At 41.5% G+C, this 21,137-nt stretch overlaps 2 protein-coding genes across 8 annotated transcripts in view; both read right to left on the reverse strand.

Annotated features, from left to right (window-relative positions):
• LOC124528539 (adenylate cyclase type 10-like) overlaps positions 1-4,915 on the reverse strand; it is a 50,940-nt gene extending 46,025 nt beyond the window's left edge. Inside the window, exons 1-3 of the mRNA XM_047102194.1 lie at positions 4,447-4,915; positions 3,556-3,660; positions 216-254 (exon numbers count right to left, since the gene is read on the reverse strand). Coding sequence (XP_046958150.1) covers positions 216-254; positions 3,556-3,660; positions 4,447-4,603 — 301 coding nt within the window. The 5' untranslated portion in view covers positions 4,604-4,915. The remainder of the gene's footprint in view (positions 1-215; positions 255-3,555; positions 3,661-4,446) is intronic.
• A 1,091-nt stretch (positions 4,916-6,006) lies between these two features.
• NFYA (nuclear transcription factor Y subunit alpha) overlaps positions 6,007-21,137 on the reverse strand; it is a 33,286-nt gene continuing 18,155 nt past the window's right edge. For 5 of the 7 annotated variants that reach the window (XM_047103167.1, XM_047103164.1, XM_047103165.1 and 2 more), the window contains 6 exons: positions 15,761-15,892; positions 15,470-15,575; positions 13,948-14,114; positions 12,703-12,876; positions 11,621-11,722; positions 6,007-8,615 (listed from right to left, as the gene is read on the reverse strand). In XM_047103167.1, coding sequence (XP_046959123.1) covers positions 8,562-8,615; positions 11,621-11,722; positions 12,703-12,876; positions 13,948-14,114; positions 15,470-15,575; positions 15,761-15,892 — 735 coding nt within the window. In that variant the 3' untranslated portion in view covers positions 6,007-8,561. The remainder of the gene's footprint in view (positions 8,616-11,620; positions 11,723-12,702; positions 12,877-13,947; positions 14,115-15,469; positions 15,576-15,760; positions 15,893-21,137) is intronic. The other 2 variants (XM_047103168.1, XM_047103170.1) reach the window with 1 other exon arrangement.

Raw genomic sequence — 21,137 nt, forward strand, 5'->3', positions numbered from 1 at the left:
TGTTAGGCACATACGAACTTAATACAGGCAAGGCTTTTCCACTAGATTGAGAAAACTTTTGAGGTACAGTGTCTTCTTCATCTTTGTTTCCCCAGGGCCTAGTACATATTAAATAATCAAACAATGCTGATTAATAAACAAATATGCCAAATTCCACCTAAATGCAGTCTTCCTCACTTACAGTCCTTTAACTATTCAGAAAAACTGAAAAATACCTGTGATATTTAGGATATCTCCTCCAAAACACAGCACATCTGAAATCAAGGAGAGAGAGGGAAATGCATCAAAATCAGATATACTAGGGGCACCTGGTCTTGGTTTTGGCTCAGGTCATGATCTCCTGGTTTGTGAGTTTGAGGCCCAAGTCAGGCTCCGCAGCTGGCAGTGCAGAGCCTGTTTGGGATTCTGTCTCTCCCTATGTTCCTCCCCCACTCACACTGTCTCTGTCTCAGTCAAAATAAATAAATAAACTTAAAAAAAATCAGATATACTAGAGCATGGCAGAATCATACATGATCGAAAAATTGACCTATTCTGAGTTTTTCCTCATATCTTCTCTGGTCTATTTATTCACTCCAAGGTTCAGACTCTTTCCCTTCGTTTCTCCCCAAATCTGTTTCTATCTCCATATTCTTTTTTTTTTTTTTAACATTTTTTTATTATTGAGAGACACAGAGTGTGAGCAAGGGAGGGGCAGAGAGAGGGGGAGACACAGAATCCGAAGCAGGCTCCAGGCTCTGAGCTGTCAGCACAGAGCCCGACACGAGGCTCCAACTCACAAACCATGAGGTCATGACCTGAGCCGAAGTCGGACGCCCAACCGAGCCACCCAGGAGCCCCTCTATATCTATCTTCTTGAAAATGAAAGAACTACTACTGTTCTCTTTAAAGCCTCCCCCCCCCCCAATTTGTGTTCTGGATCCTAGCCCCTCCCATCCTTTCAAGAACTTCACTCCTTATCTCCTCTACTGGATCATTCCCATTAGTATCTTTAAAAACAAAACCAAAAAACAATAAAATTAACCCACCTATCCTTGACTTTACTTTCTTATTAGCTCCATTTTCCTGCTATACTCCCAACAACAAAAATTCTCAGAGTTGGCCATATTACAATTTGTTCGTCACATCCTTTTCACTCTGAAATGTTTTCTCTACCATTCTCAGCATTCTCTAATCTGACTTCCAACTCCATCACATCACTAAAATTCTCAAGATCATCAACAGCATTCATCTTGCAAAATTCAGTATTTTTCTCACATCACACTATACTTTATACCTTTCATTTCCAGCCCAGGCAGCCATAGCCCTCTTCTCCTAGAGACACTACTTCTTTGGCTTCAGGGACACCACAGTATCCTAACTGGGTGCTTTACAGTTTCTTTGGTAGGTTCTTTCTCTCCAATCATAATCTATCCTGGTCAAGTCCCTCAAGCCTCAGTCTTAGGCTCTTTCTCTTTACTTACACTCTCCTCATGTGGACTCAAACAGTTCTTAACTTTAAGTGACATCTTTATGCCATCGACTCACTTTTTGTCTCTAACAGAGATCTATTCTCTGAGCTCCAGTCTCAATCATAGCTACTGACTTCATTGTTCCATTTGAATGACTTATTGACATCTCAGATTCAATATATTCAAAACATAACCCTTGATTTTCTTTCTCAAAGCCCAGTCTTGCCCATCTTGGTTAAGTGACACCACCATCAATTCGTTATGAAAGCCAAAACTGTAGTCATTTTCCTCTCTACTTCCTGCTGATATCAATATATCAGCAAATCCTGTCTGTAGAACCTGCAAAACACATTTCAAATCAATTCATCTCTTTACAGCTCTGCTGACTTATCTCTAGACCGATGGTTTCAACCTTGGCTTCAACACTGGAATAGCCTGTAAAACTGAAAAAAAAAAAAAAATCCTTATTCCTGGGCCTACCTACCCCCCAGGTATTCTGATTTAACTGGACTAGGGTGAAGCCTAGACATCAGGACTTTTAAAAGCTCCCCAAGTGGTTATCTAATATGCTGCCAAGGTTGAGAACCACCATCCTAGACCAAATTGCCATCATCTCTCCACAGCTGCTACAACTGCCTCTTCCTGCTTCTGTTCTTACCACCTACCCCCCATCAGCTCCCTATAATCCAGTCTCCATGAGGTAGTTAAAATAAGCTTTAAAAAAACGTATATCGGATCACAACACAACCCTGCCAGAACCAGCAGTTTCCCTTTGTACAAAAATAATATAATCCAAACTCCTTGTAGCCTACAGAGCTCAGTGATCTCCAATCTTACCTCAAATCACTCTCCTCCCTGTGAGCCATGCTCTAGCCACACTGGCCTTTCGTTCCTAGAACATGCCAAGCTTCCTCCCATCTCAGAAGCTTTGCACTTGGCCTTCTTCTGCCTGAAGTGGTTTACCCCTTGTTCTTCACAAGGTGTTCCTCTCATCCTTTAGGTCTCAGCTTAAACACCTTCTCAGAGGAGCCACCCTACCTAACAGAAAATCTCTCACTGTACAATTCTGTTTTTACCATTACACCCTTATTTCCTTTGCAAAATACATAACCTATAACTATCTTGTTTACTTATTATTTGTCTCTCCCGCTGACATGGACAATCCAAGAGGGCAGGTACCATATCTTATTTTCCCCTGTATTTCTAGTACCCAGCAATTCCTGGTGTTATAATACATACATAATATATAATTTCTATCTCTCTCTTTCATCTAAACTTGATGAGAAAAATTTAAAGATCTTTCATAAAGGTTCCTCAGGGGTAAGGGGTGAGTGAAATTGACAAGTTCCTAAAGAAGATGCTACAAAGTAAGTATTCTGGTGCATCTCAGAATTATGGACATGACTGTATTGGTACTGACAGTAAAGGAAGGGAACGTTATGTAAGTACTAAAGGACTAGAGTAATTTCTGTTGGGCACAAGTTTGGCCAAGATCTTTGGCCCAGGGCATGATCTGTTGGGCAGATTTCAGATTAAGACTGAAATCTCCTCAAGGGCAGGTTTTTGCAAACCCTGCACGTTTCACAGTGCATATTACAGAATATGTACTCAATGTTTACTGCACGCGTAAGGAGCTGTTGTTTTTTTTTTTTTCCCTCCCAGATTAGGCAATTTTCCACAAACTAAATGGCAGAAAATGAAGAAGACACTGATTCCTACTTCACAGGATCAGAATGCAATAGAAGGGGAAGGTGTTTTGTAAATTACATCTGATATAAACATATGGGGCACATTGCATTATTGTTAGAAGAGACAACCAAAGGAATACTTTATTTAGAAACAAAATATAAGCAGCAAAGTAAAAACTCAAATTAGTATTTTCCCCCCTTTCTGAACATCAAGTCAACAGGATGTGAGACTAGGTAGAATGGCAGATACAGGCAAAAATCTAGCTTGTTAGTGGCAAGAAGAAGAAATAAAAAAGATGGTTAACACTGAAGGAATGACCCTGTAGTATTTTTTAAAGTAGCCCAGCCCCCCTTTTGTTACAAACCCTCAGGAGCCCAGGACCACAACTCCTCGCTTCCCTCCAATAGTCACTCACGCTCCACGATGTCACTAATGTAATAACTGAAGATGTGGGCCAGTTTGTCCATGTCATGTTCCGACTTGCAGGTCAGGCTGAACCTGTCCATTAATGCTGTAAACCCTAGCCGACAAAACAAAAATTACGTTAGCTGAACTTTTGGGCTCTATTCCCTCTACGCCGCAGGCCCAAAGGAAGCAGATCTCCTGCAGGTGAGTAATTTCATTTTCCTTGGAACAAGTGTTACTCAACGCAGTCAGGGCCACGCTGGCTGCTATTGCCTCTGAGAATCTGGAGAGCCACCCCCTCTGCGTTTCCAGGAGATGCAGATGAAGATTCGCCCACAAGCACCCCTTTCATCTCTAGCCAGCTACCACTTCTGCCATACCCTCTTACGCTCCCTGGCCAAGGGAAAAATGGGAATGACATGGGGGGATGGATAAAAGCTTTATGGAGAGCCCAGATGCTGAGCTCCTTGAGGTCAGGCACCTTAATCACTCATTTTCAGATCCAAGACACAGACTCCATAAATATTTAAATGAGCAACTCTCAAAGTAGCTGCTGGATCTCTAATTCCTAGAGCGGTGGCGGGCACACACTTAAGGACGGACTCAAAGGAGGAATTTACTGAGCGAATAAAATAACTGGCTGAAGCAGTATGCGTACTGGGAGAAGTGGATTCAAAGCGTCCCATATTGCCTGTAAAAGTCCTTCCCCTTTTCTGGGTCTTTCATTAACTTAAGGGTTCCACCAGACCATCCCGAAAGACGTCTCCCCGCTCTTAAAAAGATCGTCCAGGTTTCCCGAGGAAGCTGCAGCGACAGCCGTCAGGGCGCGCCTTTGCTCTCCAGAGGCCAAGCCTGTAACCGCCCCTCTGGCAAGGCGGGAGAGCGACGCTCCACCCCTCACCCGTCACGTGGACGCCAAGGAGGACGCCCTGGGCCGTGGCGAGCTCGGGTTCCGGTCCTCGGGGCTTCCTGAACACCAGCAGGTCGGGAAGCAGCGCCGCCAACCGGGCCTCTACTGGCCACAGAGAGGGAACCGCCGCCCGCTCGCCAGTCGCCATGGCGGCGGCGCGGTTGCCCGCCAACTTACCGGAACCGGGAGAGGGGGCCTCCACGTAGCAGCCAATCCGCAACGACAGCCCTGGCGAGTTCCTCCCACCAACCAATAACTGCAGGCTTCCTCGGGGCCCCGCCCCACCTGCTTCTCGCGCCTGCGCTCTAGCTCCTGCCTCCCAGGCAACAGGCCTGAGGAGTGTAAGCGCTTTAAAAGGAGTCGGGGTGACACTTATAAGTCTCGAAATATGGAGCCTCTGACTTTGGCCCAGGGCATGATCTCCCGGTTCGTGGGCTTGAGCCCCGCGTTGGGCTCTATGTGGACAGCTAGCTCAGAGCCTGGAGCCTGTCTACAGATTCTGTGCCTCCCGCTCTGTCCCCCAGCCCCACTCACACGCTCTCTCAAAAATAAAAAGCAAGCAAACAAAATCTTGAAACGCGAAGATGCTTCTACAATAAAACATCATCGCAGATAGTGTCAATGGGCGGGGGGGTCTTTTCCTATCACCTATGAATACGTAAGGACAATGTTCGATTGGCTGTGTGTGTGTGTGTGTGTGTGTGTGTGTGTTTTTTTTAATTTTTTTTTTTTTCAACGTTTATTTTTGGGACAGAGAGAGACAGAGCATGAACGGGGGAGGGGCAGAGAGAGAGGGAGACACAGAATCGGAAACAGGCTCCAGGCTCTGAGCCATCAGCCCAGAGCCTGACGCGGGGCTCGAACTCCCGGACCGCGAGATCGTGACCTGGCTGAAGTCGGACGCTTAACCGACTGCGCCACCCAGGCGCCCCTGTGTGTGTGTTTTAATACCCTTAGGCTAAGCTTATTTAAGTCAGTCCTTTCCCCCTGGTTAGGTAGTGCCTCCTATTTCTTTTATCTGCCAGGACAGGTCTATTGGGTGTCTCTAGCTCCTTGCTCCCTGCATGTTAATAGCGTATCCGAGGTTGCCCTTCAGTTGCTCAGATTCTTGGGAGAACTCACATTACTAATAGGGTGAGTGTGTTGTGAATTTTTAACAGGAAAGCATCCTTGTTTTTCTGCAGAAATAAAAGCAAAATCTAAAAATGCATCTTATCTTTAGTTCTACAATACCTAATCAACACCTATCACTGTTTCGGTGATAACTTAAAAGGGTTCATTTTGTGCCTGTAATTACTTCATCAAATTCTGGTTAACACTTTCAGTAGTAAAGCCAAATATAGATCTGCACACAGGTGACGGGAAAATACCTCCTTAGCAGGGTGGAGGGCCAAAAGGGAAGAAAAAGAGATTAAGGGGAGACACACAACTAAAAGGCCTGCACACCAGAAGTTTAACACTGTTCACAGAGCTCCTGTGTGTCTACAAAAAGCACAATTTCAACATTACAAACACAGCCTAGAAGCCAAGGAATGTCAAAATTCAAATCACTTTTTAGTATTTTTACAAATTTATTTTAAAAAATAACAATTGCAATGACATCAATGATTGATCATCTGTACTCCCCCCTACTGCTGGGAGAAAAAACCTTTATAGTTGAGTCCCAAAGGAAAATCAAGACATTATTATCAGGCACCCAACAGCCAGAAAAAGTTCTGTTGGTCCAGTGGTATAGACACTGACATGTTCAATGTACCAGTGCAATTAAAATATATACATTTACAATTATCTTGCCAAAAAAAAAAAAAAAAGCACTCAAGTGAAATAACTATGCATTAAACCAATTATTCACTCATCCATTCACTCTTTCTGCATCTATGAAGTCATCACTACAGTTACAAGGACAAGTAAATGAACTTTTAGTAACAAAGAAAAAAATCCAAACCTCAACCCACCACTTTGCGGGTTATTATGGTGTGCTAAAATGGCCACAATAAAAGGGCCATGAGCTATCTGAGCAGTGACAAAATGACAACTGAAGCATTTTGTTTCAAAGAAAGCAAAACTCAAACTCATGGAAAAAAAAAACTGCAACAATATGAGGTTGATATTACTATGTACAAACTTACAGACACAAATAAATAGCATTTTAGAACTGCTGTTGGCTTAGGTCTGATGACTTTCTTTCTGAACTCTGCATCTTAAAGACTCCTGAACAAAACAAGGGACTGAAATTCCTCACTGCTTTTAGTAAACTAGCATCTGAAAAACTTGGGGCTTACTAAGTCAATGTCTGAAACCTAAGTCAAGAGCCAGAAGTTTCTAGTGAGCCTACCAAAGGGTGGGCTTCTCCTTATCTCTGGAAGCCAGGGCAGATGACTTAGATTCCAGGGACTAGAGAGATTCTTTCTTTCTTTGCATAGCTCTGTACCTCTATTTCTACCATTACAATTATTTCCCTTTGTGATATTTTCTTCAGAGGTTTAACTTCTTTTCCTTCTTAATACAATTAGGGTGAAATCAAAGAAAGTGCCAATCTTTGTTCTTGGTTATTTAAACCAAACCCAAATGTTCTTCAAAAGAATTCGGTCTTCCTTGTTATAGAGAAAGCAGCAACTTTTTTTCTGAAATCCTATCAGAGTTCCCCAAGGTTCAGCATCTAGAAAAGAAAATCGATTTCTGAGGCACAGTCCATTCTGGGAACTGTGGCCCTATTCCTGACCCTGCGGGCCATCACTACCACTAGTCTGTAGCTTATCCCCAGAAGGTGGATGCAATGTAAAAACCTTTCTGCTGGACAAGCCTATGTAGAAAAGGGGAAACATGGAAACTGGCACCAAAGAATCAGCTGCCAGGGGAATAAAGAGAATGTTTGCTCTCTGGGGCCAGCACAAAACAAAGTGCTGCAGGAGTGAAGCCAACATTCACCTTAAACTCGAGCAGGTAACCTGGAGTATGTCCAGGAGAATGTGACTGAACAGTGCTTTCCAGACAGAAATTGTCAAAGACCAGTTCTTGGACTTCTCCCTTTCCATGCGTTATAGTTGAACTGTAAGTTATTCTTTTCATAATCCATCCCATGCATCCATCCACTGGAGAATCATGCTATGTGACAACACATGGGTATATATACTACCCTCTCTTCTTCGCTAGACTGAAACACATATGAACCCTTCTATTCCCCAAATGCTGTCACAAAGCCTATGATTGAAAATCTCCAGTTTGGCTCTCTGTTTAGGAGTTACTACAAATGTCCTCAGCACTTCAGCACAGAAGTTGTTTTATGGTTTTGTTCTCTACTTAGGAAAGGCAGTTTCAAGGTCCAATACCCTCTACGTTGTCTTAAAAGCAGCGGAAGCAAGAAATACAGTCCAGATGATCTGTCAACAGACCACAACTTTAAAGTCAAGGCTTTAAAAAAAAAGAGAGATTCAGCAATTTATAGATTTAGTGCTTGAGTCTTGTCATTCTATCCCCAGAGTTAGCTTTTTCTTGGCTGGAGTCCAAAAATACCAACCTACCATCTGGGTAGAAAGAGATTGCTATTATTACCACAGATTAGATGAATGTATCTCAGAGAATTTATTGTTTCCATATCACGAGATGGAACTTCCTTGCCTGGAGGCCACCTCTGAATACAGAGTGTCTGTTCAGTTAGTCAGCCTGCGATCCCCCGTCAGAGGGATGGATGCTGCTTAGATTCCATGGAAGGAGCGGGCTTTGGCTTCCCTGACTGCAGTCCTGGTGAAGGTTGTTCTCTGCTAAGATGGCTGGCTGGCTTCACTAGCCAACATAAGTGCTGTGTGTGTGCACTTATGTGCATGGGTCCCTTGCATCATCCTAATCCATGAAATGTCAATGTCATCAACAGTCTGAAATAGGCCCTGACTGAAAGGGCGAGACAAAGGCCTGCGACTTCAATTTGCCAGACATCACTGCAATTATAATACTGAGCCACTTATTAAAAATTAAGTGGTTTCTGTCCTGTAGAAAAGGGCAGAACATAATCGTCAGTGTCCCATCGGAAGAGGTGATCAATTTCCTGGAACAGTGGGAAACAGTGGCGAGGAACATAACCTTAATCTGCTCCCTCACGTGGCCTGGGGTTAGGACACTCGGATGATCTGTGTCATTGCTTCTTCATCTGCTTGGTTTGGATCCTAGAGACAAAGCATAATAGTGATTAAAGTCCTTTGTGAAAGCAGCAGGGAACTCATGGCTCTCACTCCTGACCATCATGGGAATACACACAACTTTGCTAAGTAAACCAAAGGCCTCTAATGCATCTAAGTCTACATATATGGATTAAAATGCAGCACCGTTAGGAAAGAAGAGATAATAAACATTTGTGTGAAAGGACTGTTAAGTGTGGCCTGGCAATCCATTTCCAAGCACTCCAGAGTTGACAGTGTATCTCTTTCCTAAGAGAATGTATGTTGTACTTACCCTTCAGGTTTAAGGGTCCTTATGTGGTCAAGAGGAAACCATGTCATGCTGTATTTTTATGCCTTGATTTTCTGATCACTGTATTTAGAGACTAAGCACTTAGCAGGGCTGGAAAGGACACTGGAATTTATTTATTTTAGCACACTCATTTTGTAGGTAAACCTGAAGCTGGATGGATAGTGATTTGCCTGGACTAGAGTGAGAAAGTCAGCTGCCCAGCTAGAACTGATACCCCAATCTATTGGCTCCCATTTAACCCTTTTTCCACTAAATTCTGCCTGCCGTCTCCCACTTAAAACCTCCAGTGTTAAGACAAGGATCAGTCCTTGGAAGCTTTCTGCAACACTCCACAATAACCACTTTCAGTTCTTGTACACCAAGGCTCTGAAGCTTCAACTGCCACAATCAAAGAAAAACCTGAAAGATTTCTGGAGGTAGTAGGACTGCAGCGGGGTCTTGAACAATGAGTAAGAACAATAACCAGCATTTACGGAACCCTCACCATGCACTACATAACGTGCTAAGTAGGCACCCAATATAGCTTACTGCCTGGACTCTCCACCACAGCCCTGTTAAGTATCAACAGCATCCTACTTTACAGGTGAAGGAACTCAGGCCAAAAGTGGCTAAGTAAGGAACTTGACCAAGGTCCCATCGCTAGTACACAGAATTGGGAGAGTTCCTGGCATAATGCCCATAGATGGCATTCTACATCTGTACACCGCATGAACAAAAGAGGAAGAAGGAAGAGCTCTCAGACTACAGGTAGGAATTAACAGCACTGAAGGAAGAGTCTGTGCTCATGTGTGGATATACTGAGGACTCCTAGTCTGACACTGAAAGGGGTTGCTTGGAAGATATACAGAAACAGTTTGGGATCTGATGCAGTAAAAAATGAAAGCCAGCATGCATCCTTGAGCAGGGGACGAACATGATTAATTAACAAAGCACTAATTTAGGAAGACTGATTTGGCAATACTGCAGGTAGGCTGTAATGGTCACACAGAATAAAGTATCTGGAAATGGGGTGGGGCGGGGTGGGGGGAGGAAATCCATTTATTCAACAAACATTTACCAAGTGTTTGTTCTGGACTGGGCATTATACTAAGTCCAAACAATACAATGGAGGACAAGCCTCACCCTGAGTCTCTACGCGGCTTACAGTCTAGTGAAGGAGTCAATTACACAAATAAAACAAGTCGGTTATTATGATGCTCAAAAGAAAAGGAAGACGTGAAAAAATAATGGGGTAGAAGAAACCTACTCTGGCTCCAGTCTCAGATTTAAATCAAGACCTAAAAGGTAAGAAAGAGATGGTCACACAAGAAGACGGCAGTGAAGGGGTGCCTGGGTGGCTCACTTGGTTAGGTGGCTGACTCTTGGGTTTTGGCCCAGGTCACGATCTCACAGTTTGTGAGGCTGAGTCCTGCATTGGGCTCTGTGTTGATGGCATGGACCCTGCTTGGGATTCTGTCTCATTTTCTCTCTGCCCCACCCCTGCTTGCTCTCTACTTCCCTCTCTGAAAAATAAATAAACATTAAAAAACAACAACAAAAAAGATGGGAATGAAAAGCTTTACAGATTAGCTATTTCCAAGACAAAGGTCCAACAGCAGAAGACAGACCAATGAACAGTATAGCGAGAGCATAAAGATAAAGAGTAGAAAGAATGAAGCTGGAGGTAGGGAGGAGCTGGATCACACAAGCGCCTTTTTGGCCATGGTAATAAGCACTTTGGATTTTAGTCTAAGTGCAAACGGGAAATGGCAGAGGGTGGAAGGGGTTTAAGCAGGGCAGTGATGGGAGATGACACCCATTTTAAGAAGACCACACAAAGACGTAAAGAATGGACCAGAGGGGCACAAGGATGGAAGAAGGGAGGAGACCAGCAGGCTGCTGTTACATTAACTGAAGCAAAAGAAGAAAGGATTTCTCAAAACTGACAGCAGTTGGAAGGGGGAAAGAAAGGTTAACTGATTCAGGTAATATTTTAGAGGTAAAACCAAGAGGACTTTTTGAAGAATTGGACAATTCAAGCTTTAGCAACTGGGTGCATGGACATGTCACGGGGATTGAGTACCTACTTTAGGGATGAAAAACAAAATAAAAATCAAGAGTCCTATTTCATATATACTGACTCAGAAATGCCGGTAAGATACAATCAGTGGAATCAGATGCAATACAACAGTTACAAATTAAGTTCTAGAGTTATACTCCTTTGAATTTCAGGTGCATCATTTTATTAAGCATTTTACCTTGGGCAAACAACTTAACCTCTCTAAGCCTCAGATTCAACTGTAAAATGGAAATAAGAATTCTCACCTCATGGGGCTTGAGGTTGCTCCAAAGATTCAATGAAATAAAAAATGCTTATAAAAGTGCTTAATGTAATGGCAGGCACATAGCAGTTAAGTGTTGGCTACTGGTGGCTGTGCTACTACACTAAGAGACAATAAAACTTATTCTTTTAAAATCAACAAAGATGAGAATTTCAAGAAGGAATTAATAGTAATAATCTGCAAAGATGGTGAGGAAAAAAGGCCACTGGATTAAATACCTTTAGTGCTTTAGGGCAAAAGAGAATCTAAGAGATACAATGTTGCATTCAACATAGAACAGATAATTAGTCCCTGGTGTGAAAGTTACAAGAGGACACTGAATGGTCCTCCTGAGAAAATACAAGGTAAAAAGAGAAGAATGAAATGTATAATCTACTTACCTGCATATGGGGACTATCCTTTTCCTTTGGAGAGAAAAACCGTCCACCTTCACCCCGCTTCCGAGCCATGGCGTGACGGTGCCGAGACTCATGCAGGTATTTCTAAAACGAAAGAAATAAAGGTACTAGTTGGAAAGAGCATAGTTACCTAATGCCCAAATTCTATGCTCTGAAGTTCAGGAGAGCTGCCATCAGAGCCACCAGGGGTAATTATGACCTTGAATTATGGAGGAAGCTTTGGAGGAAACACTAGGCAGCGGCTAACTATATATTAACTATCATAAAAATGTGAATGCTAATGAATGACAAATAAAAACGATTCCCCAAAGGTAAAGCAATGATCACTACCTACACCTCCCCATATACGCTTCAGTAATAGACCAAATGGCCGTTCAGTAGAAAGACTGCATTTCCTGACCTTATTCACAGTTAAGTGTGGCCACGTAATTAAGTTTTGGTTAATGAGATGTAAGGAACTTCTTCAAAATTTCCTTTAAAAAGAGTGCCTTTCCACAGGACTCCGGGGTGGCTCAGTCAGTTGAGCGTCTGACTCTTGGTTTCAGCCCAAGTCATGATCTCATGGTCATGGGATCGAGTCCTGCATCAGGTTCCATGCTAGGTGTGGAGCCTGCTTAAGATCCCCCCTCTCCTTCTTTTTCTCAACATAAATAAACTTAAAAAAAAAAAAGAGAGTACCTTTCTTGTTCCCCTTGTTCCTAGGCGGGAGCCCAAGCAGTCATCTTAGACTAGGACTAGCACACTAAGTTTATCAGAACAGTGAGACAGGAAGAGAGAGCATCATGAGGATGGACTCTGGAAATTTGCTACAGGCTCAGGATAACTTCTCTCTGGACTGAATTTATGTAAGAAAGTAATTAACTCTTATTTAACCCACTGTTACTGTTTTGTTTTCTAGTTGCAGCCACAGAGAGCAATATCAAATGCTAACTTTTTACAAAAGATCACAGCTCTTTACTTTCAATTGTTTGGAAAGTACTCAAGGAAACAAACCATATGAAAGAGAATTTCAAAAGTAGAACCCTGCCCTTTCTCTTCCTTCTCCTTCCCAATGGTATACACACCCTTCTTTCCTTTGGAATTTTCCCTTCAGCCTCTAGTTTAGCTCGGGCTTGCCTCCTCTTCAGTATACGGTGGTACTGTTTGGCATTCACATAGAGAGGCTCTTCTTCCAGCATCTCTGCCCCAGGGAGAGGGATTCTTTGGATAGCAGGCACAGAGCCAGCACCAGGCACCATCTGTGTGAAGAGATGACAATAGTCATGTAAATAGTATGTAAATAGTGACACAGGAAACATTTTCTTGGTCTCTGTTAAACTTTTTTTTCTAAATGCTATAAAAAGTAGCTTTCATACAGCACTTAAATGCAGATTCCTGGAAAACATTTACACTAAAAGGTCTTCATTTTAAACAAACATTCCAGATGATTCCATCTTGGGGGGCCCAGAAGCCACACTGACAAGGACACTAGCACGTCCAAATTCTTGTCCACCTATGACTCCATTTTCTAGAAATGTCTGCTGCCATCTAATGGTCAGGAACAGTAATCACAGAGAATGAAACAGTACGAAGGTAGGTAGGCAGGCAGAGGTTGACCAAGTGCTACCAAATGCCTACAGTTACAGAAACAATTTAATTAACAACTTAGCTTAGTATATAATTAAATTCTAATTTTTCTAAGCAAATTAAAACTAAAAACACTGTATAAATGTCTGAGGAAACCAGGAACAGATTCCCATGCCCCAATCCCTTCTCAACCTTTAACAACTTTGGATGGATGTGTTGATTCTTCTGGTAGCTTCCTCCACCTCTCTGCAAGATTCTACTACTTGTTCTTAATTTACCCATTTTAGGGACCGTGTACTACTCATCTTTCCCCTTCCCTATCTTCCTCATGTATTTGTAGCACACATTTCTTGGTTTCTTTAAGAATTACAATCTAATTTTGAGTTTACTTCTTGTTTCCCTCACTGGGGGCAATGTATTTTCCACTTTCCAAAGGTCAGTAGTCTATGCCTTCATTATTTGAATTCTGAAGATTACACAAAAGCAGGTATTTCTGTTTATCCTCTGCTGTATCTCCAGCACCTAGAAGGTGCTCAGGATGAATTATAGTTCATTGTAATGTTTCTTGTAAAAGTAGATCTCTTTAAGTGCCTTAAGGATCAATTCAATCCTAAGTGGTCAGCAGCATCAACAAGCTTTATGAGAGACATCAAAGTGCAAGGTCAAAAAAACCTTCAATGACAAGAGACATATGGAAAGATAAATGACAAAAGAACAGTGAGGTGAAGAATCAGTTTCCTTACCATGACCATCCCTCCTGAATTGACCACATTGCCTGCCACTGGTAGTGTAACAGTGACAGTCCCCTGTCCACTGCTGGTGGTGTTGGTGTTGGCTCCTGTCTGAACAATCTGTGCTCCTGCCAAACTGGCTGCTGGGATGGTGATCATGCCTGAAACAGGGACTGTGACTTTAAGAAAATAAAACACAAAACAAACAAAAAACAGGTACACAGAAAGAAGGGAACACAGTTAGTCCCTCTTCTACCTGGCACACACTTCCTTACCCTGGAGAAATATACTACACAGCACAAGGGGAGAAGCAGCACTCTCCTACTCTGCCTGGTTTGCTGCATGTAACCCAAGTAATCATGATCCTTGATATTCTATTAAGTGTCTGGATTCCAGTTCTGATAAAACTTATCCTTGAAATGGATACCTCCCTGGGTATCCCAGTAATAGTTTTCAACAGCTGGTGAGAAAGTCTGGAGGCCTCCCCTTCTGCGAGTCGGTCTGCCTTGTGCTACGCTCACTATTTTTGTATATATGAACGATCTGCCTCAGGACAGAGATTCTTTAAAGTTGTAATTTGTTTATCCTCAACTGACAATAGCTCAACCTGTCGCAGAACTAAAACTTAAAATTAAACCAAGCACTCCAGGCTCCCCAACTATCACCAGCACCACTTAAGGATTTGGCTCACCATTTTCTATTCGAGCTCCTGCCTGGGCTCAGTCCAGTTCTTCAATCTCAGGCCTTCTCCTGAGTCACAGGAGAGCACACTTCCTGCCCTCACTGGATCTTGTATACTGCTACATTTTAATTACAAGTCAAACGTTTAGTCCTGGACTCTGGGATGTCCCTTCCAGATTTAATGATTTGACAGATGCTTCCCAAAGCTCTCAAGTTCAGTTTGAGCCATCTCCTCTTGTCTGAAGTCCATTCTCCTCCCAAGCCACACAGATTTCATGGCTCTGTATTTATGCATTATCTAGTCCTAGAACCTACCTCTATAAAAGCTCCGCGCTGCGTTTATTTGGTCACATGTATGTCTCCCATGATAGATTTAGAAGCTCTTCGGGAAGAAAATTTGTTTCTTAGTAAAGTAAGCATAGTGGGCATGTAAGTCTTTTGGACAGAAACTAATAATCAAGTTGGCCGGAGAGAAAAGAAAAAGACCATAAGCAGCAAAAACACTAAATGCCAACTTGACTTCTGATCTACTTCTTCCACTACCAACTATGAAACTCCCTATTTCCAATCTTCCATTTAGAAACATTTTTTCCCAGAAAGGATCAAAAGCTTATATCATCCCCAGGACCAGTCTTTAAACAACCACGGTAGGAACTCCTACAAATGTTACCATCACCGGTCACATATTAATGACAAGAAAACAACAACCAATGGAGACTTAGAAAAAATTTTTGTTGTTGTTCACAAATATGTTGGGCGGAGGTCACCACAAAATTTCTGAAGTAGTCATTTGCCCCAAGGATGAAAAAGACATGCTCTCCCAAGTCCTCTGGAAATGCAGATGCACACTTACCTTGCTGCAGAATGGTGCCATCTGCATTAACTGGCTGATAGACGATGGTCTGCCCTTCAGCAGTCTGAGCCACTTGCTGGCCCTGGACCGCAATCTGCTGCTGGGTCTGAAGGAAATAAATCAGGACAATTTAACAAAGGACCCCTTCTTAAAAAAAAAAAAAAAAGAAAATACAACATTTGTGATGGTTTTCTTCCCCATTTTTACTTACTACTTATGAAATATTGGCCTCAGCTGTCTGACCCTTTCAAATCAGCTGCGCTCTTGTGTTGACACAGAGAATGGAATTACCTGGGTCTGTCCAGCAGTGACTGCCGTCTGGGGCTGCTGGATGATGATCTGCTGGGTCTGGCCCTGCTGGCCCTGCACCTGCACAGCCTGCCCGCCCTGGATCTGGATCTGTCCAGGTGGGACCAACTGTATCTGTGCAAGAGAACACAAAGAAAGGTTAGTACCCTGCTGGCGTTGGTCTCTTTTTGTCCCGGAGTATTAGTTATCCAAATTCCTCCAGAAAGCAAGAACGGCTCGGGAGAAGGTAAAAGAATCTTGTTCTGCTCTCTGTTATAAATTAGACATAAGTTGTTTGCCATTGATGAAACAATGGAGGAATTTTGGCTGCTGTCTAGATACAGGATTATTTTTAAGGAATCAGAGTCAATTGTAAAAAAGATGATATAGAACCATGCCGGCATGGTTATATGTACTGTTAAAGCATGTTCATTTAAAAATACATTCTGAAGTATTTTTTAAAGATGAAATAATATATATATTCAAAAGAATCCTTGAGAGAGTAAGGGGATACAGATGCAACCAGAAGACTGATTATGTGTTGACGACTGTTGAAGCTGCAAAATAGGGATTTAGCACACAGTTCTCTTTGGTTTTGTCTGTTTAATGCCTTCTATAATAAAATGTTAAAAAACAATCAAGTTATTCCCAATTTTTCCAAGTGGGGGTCTATGAATATGTATATACAAAAGCTTTAAACACACAGAGAAATCAAGACTATCATCTTAGAAACCCATGCAGACATCACTCAGATTTAACAAGTTGCTTCATTTAACATTCCCTTCCCATCTAAAAGTTATTCACCGCATTAAAATGTGGTCATCCTTACAGAACATTTCACACACGTATGTCCATAAAAACATATGGTACTCTTCTGCGTTTGTTAAGTTTCACATAAATAGTAACATACTGTATCTCTCTACAATTTGCTTTGATCAGTCATCATTTTCAAAATTTAGCCAGTTAACAACTAGTTCACTCATTGTTTAAAGTATGTATGTATTTTTAAGTAATCTCTACACCCACCAGGGGGCTCGAACTCACGACTGAGATCAAGGGTCACATGCTCTTCTGACTGCACCAGTCAGGCGCCCCAGAACTAGTTCACTCATTTTAATTGTCAAGTATCACAATAAATGTTTATGCTGTAACCTATTCATACGTTCCCCTTAATTTGGGATTTTCTCCAACAATCTTAGATTTATAAATTTTATTTTACAAAAAAAAAAAAAAAACAAAGAATGCATATCCTTGTGCAAATATTGAGTTTCTGAAGTATTAAAAGTAGGATTCCTGTGTTGAAGGAGACAGGTGTGTGGTAGGCAGCCTCTAAAATGGTTTCCAGATGCCTTCTGGTAATCACTTCTTTATGTGATCTTTCCCATGAGTGTGCTGCACCTACTGACTCACTTCTAACAAACAGAACATGGCAAAAGTAGTGGGACATCACTTTCGAGATTAGGTTACAAAGACGGTGACTTCCATCTTGCTGTTTCTCGCTCTTCCTCACTCACTCTGAGGGATGATAGCTGTTGTGTCACATGCTACCCTACGGAGAGGCTCACATGGCAGGAACCGGTGTCAGTGGCCAAAGTTGGGAAGGACCTGATACCCACAAAGAGCCACGGAAGTGGAGTTTTAAAGTGGATTCATCCCCGGTTGAATCTCCCCCGGACTGCAGCCCACAGTGCATCAAGAGACACACTGAGTCAGAGGACCCAGACAAGCTGTGCCAGAATTCGTGACCCACAGAAACTGTGAGATGATAATTTGTTTTAAATCACTAACATTTAGGATAATTTATCTGCAGCCAAAGATAATTAATACACGTGTCTGATTATATTCCTCCTACATCTATTTTCCAACACCCTAACACCCAGTACTGTCTAGTGTTTGCTAGTTTTGATTTAATTCGCATTTCTAATTTGATTCCTGGATTTGGACAGCTAAACCTCAGCTAACGATTTTGGACAGAGAGGGAACCTATGCTTTTCAAATCTGTTTTCTTTCATTTCTCTTTTTAATGGCTATGGCTAATTTATTAGAAGTGTCATTATAAATGTGACAAGAAATCTGAAAAATATTTAAGTTTTTTATAATTAAAAAAACTAGTAACATTTTGACTGTTGGGTGCACAGAATCCTGTTTTCATGTAACAGCAAATGTACACATTTCTTTAAGAACAAAAGAGAATGCATTTAGGAAGGCCCCACAACTCAAAATTTCCAGCATTTTATATACAAATTCACACCTAAGCAACAGCCAAGGGTATAGAGCAAAAGTTTCTCCTAACAACTCCTTCATCTCCCTTCTCATTAATTCATTCATTCCATCGCCAGACATTTTTGATCTGGGTGTTATTTCAACAGAGTAGGGATTTTCCCCCTTCATTCTGTTACTGTAGTATATATCACACTGATCAATTTTCTATGTTGAAGCACTCTTATCTCTAGGAATAAATCCCACTTGGTCATGGTGTGTAACTTTTAATATGCTCTGGATTTGGTCTGTTAGTATTTTGAGAAGATTTTTGATCAATGTTCATAATGAATATTTTTTGGTAATGTCTTTGTTTGGTTTTAGAATCAGAATAATGCTGGCCTCATAGAATGAATTACAAGTGCTCTTTTCTAACTTTAGGAAAAAGTTTGAGAAACTGTATTCGTTCTTCAAATTTTTGGTAAAATACACCAGGGAAGCCATTAGTGCTTTTATTTATTGAGAGATTTTTGAGTACTGATTCAAGCTCCTTAGAAATTATAGCTCTATATTCTGGTTTCTCTTCAGATCGCAAAAATCTTTCACCTTTTACTAATTGTGGGTCCATTTAGATCTTTTCAGGTTTCCTATTTCTTTGTAATTGAGTCTTGGTAGAGTAGATTTTGATTCTAGGAATTTGTCTATTCTTTTAGTTATTCAATTTGTTGCATTTGGTTGCTCATAATACTTCTTTTTTTTTCAAGATTTTATTTCAATTCTAGTTAGTTAACATAATGGTAAAATTAGTTTCAGGTGTAGAATTTAGTGATTTGTTATTTACATATAACACTCACTCAGTGCTCATCCCAAGTGCCCTCCTTAATCCCCATCACCCATTTAGCCTATCCCCTTACCCATCTCCTTCTATTGACTCTCAGTTCTCTGTAATTAAGGGTCTCTTACTGTTTGCTTCCTTTCTTTCTTTTCCCTACGTTCATGTTTCCTTAAGTTCCACATGAATGAAATCACATAGTATTTGCACTCTAGCTCCATCTACATTGTTGCAAATGCAAGATTTCATTCTTTTTTTAAAGTTTATTTTGAGAGAGCACAAGTGGGGGAGGGGCAGAGAAAGAGAGAGAGAGAGAGAGAGAGAGAAAAAGAGAGAGAGAGAGAGAGAGAGAGAGAGAGAGAGAGAGAATGAATGAATGAATCCCAAGCAGGCTCTGAGCTAACAGCAGGGCTCAATCCCATTAACTTTGGGATCATGACATGAGCCAAAACCAAGAGAGTCAGGCTCAACCAACTGAGCCACCCAGGCACCCCAAGATTTCATTCTTTTTGATGGCTGAGTAACAACATTCCATTGTGTATATATACCACATCTTTATCCATTCATCAGTTGATGGACATTTGGGCTCTTTCCAAAGTTTGGCTATAGTTGATAATGCTGCTGCTATAAACATTGGGGTGCATGTGCCCCTTCAAATCTGTATTTTTGTATCCTTTGGGTATATACCTAATAGTGTAATTGCTGGGATATAGGGTAGTTCAATTTTTAACTTTCTGAGGAAACTCGATACTGTTCCAGAGTGGTGGCACCAGTTTGCATTCATTCCCATCAACGGTGCAAGAGGGTTCTTTTTTCTCCACATACTTGCCAACACCTGTTGTTTTTGATTTTAGCCATTCTGACAGGTTATCTCATTGTAGTTTTGCTTTGCATTTCCCTGATGATGAGTGATGTTGAGCATCTTTTTATGTGTCTTTGCCATCTGGATGTCTTCTTTGGAAAGATATATATTCATGTCTTCTGCCCATTTCTTAACTTGATTATCTATTTTTGGGGTGTTAAGTTTAAGTTCTTTATAGACTTTGGATACTAACCCTTTATCTGATACATCATTTGCAAATATCTTCTCCCATTCTGTCAGCTGCCGTTCAATTTTGTTGGTTTCCTTAGCTGTGCAGAAGCTTTTTATCTTCATGTTCTGATCATTTTTGCTTTTGTTTCCCTTTCCTTCGGAGATGTCTTAAAAAGCTCTTATGGCTGGGGCAACTGGGTGGCTCAGTTGGTTAAACGACTGACTTCCGCTCAGGTCATGATCTTATGGTTTGTGAATTTGAGCCCCGCGTAGGGCTCTATGCTGACAGCTCAGAGCCTGGAGCCTACTTCAGATTCTGTGTCTCCCCCTCTCTCTACCCCTCCCCCTGCTCACACTCTGTGTCTCTCTGTCTCTCAATAATAAATAAACGTTAAAAAATTTTTTTTTAAAAAGTTCTTATGGCTGAGGTCAAAGAGATTGCTGCCTGTGTTCTCCTGTAGGATTTTGATGGTTTTCTTACAATTAGATCTTTCTTTCATTTTTAATTTGTTTTTGTGTATCATGTGAGAAAGTGGTCCAGTTTCACTCTTCTGCATGTTGCTGTCCAGTTTTTCCAATGCCATTTGTTGAAAAGACTGTCCCTTTTCAACTGGATAGTCTTCCCTCCTTTGTCAAAGATGGCAGGTGACCATATTGTTGTGGGTCCATTTCTGGGTTTTCTGTTCCATTGATCTGTGTCTGTTTTTGTGCCGGTTCCACATTGTCTTGATGGCTACAGCCTTGTGATATAGCTTAAAAGTCCGAAATTGTGATGCCTTCTGCTTTGCTTTTCTTTTTCAAAATTGCTTTGGCTACCTGGTTTTGTGTGTGTGTGTGTGTGTGTGTGTGTGTGTGTGTGTGGTTCCACACAAATTTTAGGATTGTTTGTTCTAGCTCTGTGAAAAATGGTGGTGGTATTTTGATAGGGATTGTATTACATGTGCAGATTGCTTTGGGTAGTATACAAATTTCTACAAGATCTGTTCTTCCAATCCATGAGCATGAAATGTTTTTCCATTTCTTTGTGTCTTCTTCAATTTCTTTCATAAGTGCTCTATAGTTTTCAGAGTACAGGTCTTTTACCACTTTGGTTAGGTTTATTCCTCGATGTCTTATGGTTTTCGGTACAATTGTAAATGGAGTCAATTTCTTGATTTCTCTACATTGATTTTGTATCTTGCTGAGTTTGTAATTGCTGAGTTCTAGCAATTTTTTGATGGAGTCTTTTGGGTTTTCTACATAGAGTACCATGTCATCTGTGAATAGTGGAAGATGGACTTCTTCCTTGATGATCTGGATGCCTTTTATTTCTTTTT

The sequence above is a fragment of the Lynx rufus genome, unplaced genomic scaffold (assembly GCF_022079265.1).
Source record: "Lynx rufus isolate CCGP_SWC_20201006 ecotype Redwood Valley unplaced genomic scaffold, mLynRuf1.p SCAF_6, whole genome shotgun sequence".
NCBI lineage: Eukaryota > Metazoa > Chordata > Mammalia > Carnivora > Felidae > Lynx > Lynx rufus.